Source organism: Aethalodelphis obliquidens, unplaced genomic scaffold, assembly GCF_003676395.1.
Source record: "Aethalodelphis obliquidens isolate GAN/ISIS:26980383/991018 unplaced genomic scaffold, ASM367639v1 scaffold1, whole genome shotgun sequence".
Classification (NCBI taxonomy): domain Eukaryota; kingdom Metazoa; phylum Chordata; class Mammalia; order Artiodactyla; family Delphinidae; genus Aethalodelphis; species Aethalodelphis obliquidens.
The window spans coordinates 108,050,605-108,056,604 of record NW_020837945.1 but is presented as its reverse complement, the minus strand read 5'-3'; the positions used below and the strand labels follow the sequence as shown (position 1 = coordinate 108,056,604).

The 6,000-nt window shown below is 40.1% G+C and overlaps 1 protein-coding gene across 2 annotated transcripts in view; it reads left to right on the top strand.

Annotated features, from left to right (window-relative positions):
- Nucleotides 1–1,795: 1,795 nt before the first annotated feature.
- KCNAB1 (potassium voltage-gated channel subfamily A regulatory beta subunit 1) overlaps nucleotides 1,796–6,000 on the top strand; it is a 422,691-nt gene continuing 418,486 nt past the window's right edge. Inside the window, exon 1 of one of the 2 annotated variants that reach the window (XM_027113474.1) lies at nucleotides 1,796–2,128. In XM_027113474.1, coding sequence (XP_026969275.1) covers nucleotides 1,854–2,128 — 275 coding nt within the window. In that variant the 5' untranslated portion in view covers nucleotides 1,796–1,853. The remainder of the gene's footprint in view (nucleotides 2,129–6,000) is intronic. The other variant, XM_027113499.1, reaches the window with a different exon arrangement.

Here is a 6,000-nt window from a genome sequence, read left to right as displayed (position 1 = left end):
TTACCTCTGGTTTTTGTTGTTGTTTTTATTAGATGAGGAAACTAAAGCACGGTGGGGTTAAGTGATTTGCCTAAGATCACAGAGCAGGTGGGTGATGGAGTTAGGATTCAAATCCAGGTAGTCTGACTCCAGAGCAGAGCTCTTAAACAAAACAACCCTGCCTCCTGAGAAAGGCCAGCCAAGGGCAGTGTGAAGCCCGCTCGGCCGAATGACCATAGACTCCCCTCCCCAGTTCCACCGCAGAGCCCCCTGTTGACACATCCCCAACAATCTCAATCTGGGGAGACTGTCCCCAGAGTCTACACTTTCAGGAGTCTGTTGCTATGGATACCATGTTGTCAGAGCTCTTCAATGACTCAAGGGATGGAGGGCAGGGAGAGGAGCTGGAGAGGCTGCAGCCACTGGTGTTACAGGTTCCCGAGCCCCTAGACTCAGGTGGGACAGATCTGGTGCTTGGTAGCAGCTGTCCTGTGGCCCTTTGATAGTTGTTTCAGGTGGCTCACGGCTTGGTGGTCACGGTTCTAAGACTACCCTGGATACTAATATTAAACAGCTTTTACCTAAATGTGGGAGAGTCCACGTGGTATGATTTGTTGTTCCCTCATCCTTGGCTTGGATTGGCTAACAGCCAAGATCCTCAGCTAACTCTTTAAGAAGGGCCTCTTTCCTTCTTTCTCTCCTGCCATTCTCAGAGGCTATAAGAGCTCACTATACCTCTATGATTTATAATTTATGTTCTTGCATGGACAGAGAAATTCACTAACTTTCCTGAGTTGTTTACATGTAGCCGACACTGAGGCAGTTCATACAGGAGGGACTGAGGTTGGTTAGGGAGATGCCTGGGGCTTAGGGCGTCCCCAAATAACTTTGTGGTAGACATCTAAGCGGGCACTGATATCACTGTCCTCTGAGCTAGGACAGAGGTCAGACTGGTTGGTAGGCATGTGGGTCAGTCCCATGCATCTTAACCACAAGGGTCATTAACTGAATTGTCTTTCCATCTTTCAGAGCTAGTTTTCATGTGCAGTGGGCACATACCCCCCCCCCCGCCCCCACACACATCTGGACCCAGGCACACACAGGCTCTCACCACTTCCTATCTACTATTTTTTTTCATTTCAACTTAAGCCTCAGTCTCCTCGATTGTAAGGTGATTCTTATGCTTCCACCCATCATAAGTATTGAGAGGGTCAGTTACTGAATCAGTTATGGTAGGCTGCAGAAATGAAAGCATGTTTAACATATGTGGTTCACTGACATTCGAAAAACCTCCTTCTCCCAAAGGATTATAAAATAGATTGAAAATATTATTTTAAGGTTTACACAAAAGGAATAATCCTGCCCGTGCTTTGGTATTGTTAAACTTATTTGAGGAAATTCACATTAAAACTTTAAAAACTCAAAAAAAAAAAAACTTTAAAAACTCTGAAGGGACTCTAATTAAGAATGCCTAATGAGCCTCCAGTTGTTTTTTTATAACTCTGAAATGATGATCAAATATAATTTACCAAACTCTGCGGTTCAGAGTTATCATTGTTAAATGAAGCAGAAGTCCAAACTTTGCAGAAGGAATAGCACCATAAAACTTCAGTGTTACAGAGTCGTTGGGGTTGTTTTTAAAATTTCCATGTTCCAGGATATCACAAATAGTGGCCGCCTTAGCTCTTCCTTAGGAAACTTAGAGATACCCTTTCATCCCCAGCCGGCTCAATTACAGCTTTGCGGCAGGATAAGGTTAAGGGGATGGGGGAGGACAGGAAAGAGGAGGGAGGCAGAAACAGAAAAATCAATTCAAATTACTTTGATGACAGTGACTTCGAGTCTTCTCTGAAAGACAGACACGAACCTCCAGGATGCTGGCAGCCCGGACCCGGACGGCAGGGAGTCAGATCTCAGAAGAGGACCCCAAGTTAAGGAAACTATCTGGGCTTCCCATAGAGAGCAAAGACAAATCTCCCAAGAAAGCTTCAGAAAGTGGGAAAGACAGCAGCCTCAGCCCCTCGGGGCAAACCCAACTCAGGGCTCGGCAACTGGCTCTGGCGCGGGAAGTGGAGGTGAACTGGTACCTAAAACTCTGGGAGCTGTCCAGTGAGCACACCACTGCCTACACCACCGGCATGCCTCACAGGTAAGCCTTGCCCCTCCCCGCACTGGCTTTATGAGACCCTGTTTGAAAGTGCTCTCCAGAGTGGATGCTTAGATTTCTTTTCCCGTGCTGCTGGAGATTTAACAACTCTAACTGCCTTACAGATGATTGACATTTCAGAATGTGTAACTACAAAGAGCAGGAACTTGGTGAAAATGGCAAATAATACTCCCTGTATTGTTATTCAGAAAACACCCTTGTAAGGGGGCAGTAGACACGCAAGAGCTGAGAGGAAGAAGGAGTATGGCATTAAGATTTGTCTTAAGTAACAATCAGAGGAGTTCAAAGATTGTGTGAAAATGCCCCCTTCCAAAGCAACAACAAATTCTTTGCAATCTTTCTCTACTTCCTTTACCTTAAGACCTTGGCAATGAGGAAGGGAAGTGTGTTTTGCCTCTTTGAAAAGTGTACAGTTGAATTGTGTGAACTTGTTGAATGAGAGCTCAGCGTGCAATGGGGGTACGGAGGAGAACACATTGAACACCAACCTGGGGATCTGGGCCCCCTGTCTAAGACAGAGAGCATCAGGAGAAAAAGGTACTTTTTTAAAAAAAGAGGTCAACGTAAGACAAATCCCTGTAGATTTTCTCTCTGTCCTTTTCTCAGCCTCAGCTTCAAATAATGCAGAGGAGGAATAATTTCACAAATCCCAATCTTATAAGGCAAAATGTATGGAGTAAAAGTGTCTGGAGACCTGAAATTTAAGAATACTTATTCGCTGTAACTGTTACTTTCAATGAAATGGTCAAAGAGTGGAAAACTTCTTTTGTAGAGACTGGTAGCATAGAAATTCTGGAATGTATTCTGTTTATCAAAGCATCCCAGTTTGCTCTGAGCTGCCCCATTTTTATATTTCTAATTCTAAAAAGATATTATAGGAAAACATTTAGCAATTGAATTAACTGATGCATATAAATTAAAAATTTGTTGGACCACAAACTTCAAAACGCCTGAACTTTCATTTTTCAAACCTTAAGGCAGGAATAAAATAGGTATTTCCAAATCTAAGCCACTATTTAAAAATCAGCATTTAAAAAGTAGAAGAGGATAAAGTGTCTGGAAGTGTTTAGTATTTATGGCTGAAGTGATTTGTCTGAAGCTCCTGTAAGCTGCTGTGCCTACATTTGGGATATAATAGAGGAAGGAGCAAGAACGTTCTCAGTCAAAGAAAGCATGAATGAGTTTGTCAGTGTTGGGAATGTACCTCATATCTATAAATCTTAAACCTTAAAGCCATTATTAAAGAACTCTGGAAAAAGAGTTAGATGGCAAAGGAAAGTCTCGATAATGTTTTCCTTCCTTAACATAGTCTTTTACTTACTCCAGACCAGAAACTTTCCTTAAAGGAGTCTAACACAGAACTATAAAATTCCTACACTATTACATTGGAATAACATTTATCAGGTCAGAGGTGAATATAAATTAAGGTAATCAGTTTGAGCCAGCAACTTTTGGGAAAAGAAAAACAAACTCCCTTCTTTTCTGCTTTACTCAGACAATAACAATTTGTCATTCAGGAGAGATGATCCGGAAGTGATTGTTTCCATGGTAACAATGGACATATTATTAATTATTGATTCACAATAGCCTTGTGAGTCCCTTGTCTAGTGACTGTGTTAAAGAACAGTGAAACTCATGTCTATCTTACATCATCAAACATGAAAAATGTCTCCTCCCCCTTTATTTTTACAGCATGACATTTCCAGGAGGAAACTAGTGTGTGCAGATGGCACTAAGCCCATTTATAAATTATATTTATTGCAGAGCTCAATGTGTGTATAATTCAGAAAAAGGCAGTTTTACTTACCGCCAGCTCCTTTCCATTTTACACCCCAATGTTAGAACTACTGCCTCAGCTGAGTTCTTGAGATTAGTGGGGCAATGCCAATGAGCCATGGTGCAATCGCTTCAAATTGTAATGTAAGCATTAGAACGTGCAGTTCCCCAGGCCACCTGTTTTTCTTTCATTTATAGATGTTGCCTGTGAAGAAGTTACAGAAAGTTTTTCTGGACTTCCAATTGTCCTTTCTTCCAACAGCACAGCCCAAGAGTGATATCTCCATTAGAGACCTGTAGGTAGAAGATAAATATGAGTAATATAAAATATAAACAAACGTATCCATCCGTGAAATTTTACTTACAGGACAGAATATGAAATGCTTTGAAGAGTCCTTGAAGACATTACACATTTGCTATGGGCAATAATTCTTTGGGTCTTTGGTTAATGGCCATCAGTAGGGAATTGCTAGAGGGCTGTCACTCCAATTTCTTTTCTGAGAAGATGGAATGAAAATATTTTACAGCAGGTTAATTCTAGTTCATGAGGGATTTGAGGACTGTCTTATGCCCAGATTCAATGGTAACTTATATTTGAAACAAAAGGTATTATTAAATGATTGGAAGGAATTGTTAGAGAAGGGTCCAGTAGTTTTGGTATATTTAAGAAATAAAATTACAGGAATCAGGGCAGACAATGCACATTAGTCTGGTGGTAAGTGGTTCTGACTCCCTTTCTGGGACTGTGTTTGCATATAGGACTATGTATGAAACAATCTAATATAATTTGCTTCATATTGACTGGCCATTTTGCATAGTTGTCTGATGACCCAGTGATGCTGATGTATTTATATGATGGCTCATTCCTCTGCATAGCGAGGGAGGGTAGTGCAGGGGCCAGAGTCCTGGAGTTGGAGGCAAAGGGCTAGCATTTACTTCCTGTGTAACTGTGGATGTGATTTTTAAAAAATTTATTTGTTGTTTTTATTTTTTATTTATTTTTTATAAATTTATTTATTTATTATTTTGGCTGCATTGGGTCTTCATTGCTGCACACGGGCTTTCTCTAGTTGCAGCGAGCGGGGGCTACTCTTCTTTGCGGTGCGCGGTCTTCTTATTGCGGTGGCTTCTCTTGTTGCTGAGCCCGGGCTCTAGGTGCGTGGGCTCAGTAGCTGTGGTGCGTGGGCTCTAGAGCACAGGCTCAGTAGTTGTGGTGCACGGACTTAGTTGCTCCGCAGCATGTGGGATCTTCCCAGACCAGGGCTCGAACCCGTGTCCCCTGCATTGGCAGGCGGATTCTTAACCACTGCACTACAGGGAAGCCTTGTTGTTCTTATATAACTTTTTTTTTTTCATTTTACAAAAGTAACATCTGAACTTGGTAGGAAGTTTTAAAAACAGAAACATAAAAAGAAAGGGTAACCACTGGTAACATTTTGGTGTGCTTTCACCTAGCCTTTTGAATTGGAATCATACTATATTTTTTCACTTAATAGTATGACAGCCTATTTTGTTATCTTAAAAACCATTTAAAATTTTCTAAGGACTATATATTATGGCTATATTATTGCTTAGCCATTCTTATTTTACTATTTATCATTATCATAAATAATATTATAATAAACATCTTTATATCAGACTTTAAAAAATCATATCTCTGATTATTTTCTTAGGCTCTATTTCTAGAATTGGAATTAATGGGAAATATTACATATATAATATTACCTGTACATATATAAACTTGTATATATTTATTCTTAATGCAATTGCTTTCTGAAAATATTTTTGCAGTGTACATTCCCTCTGGTAATAGTCTAGAGTGCTTATCTCATTGTTTTTTCAATACTAGATAGTGTTTATTTGGAATCTATAGGTTGAGTTTTATAGTTTAACAAATTGTTAGGTAGGTTAATTAACTTTCCTGAGTTTCAATTTCTTCGACTGCAAAAGAGGACTAATAGCATTATAAAGGACTGTTGTAAAAATTAAATGAGATAATGTAGAAATGATTTGAAAAGTAATGTATTTTGCTTTCAAGCTCTTTGAAGTAAGGGTCAAGATGAGTCCCCATGTTGTAT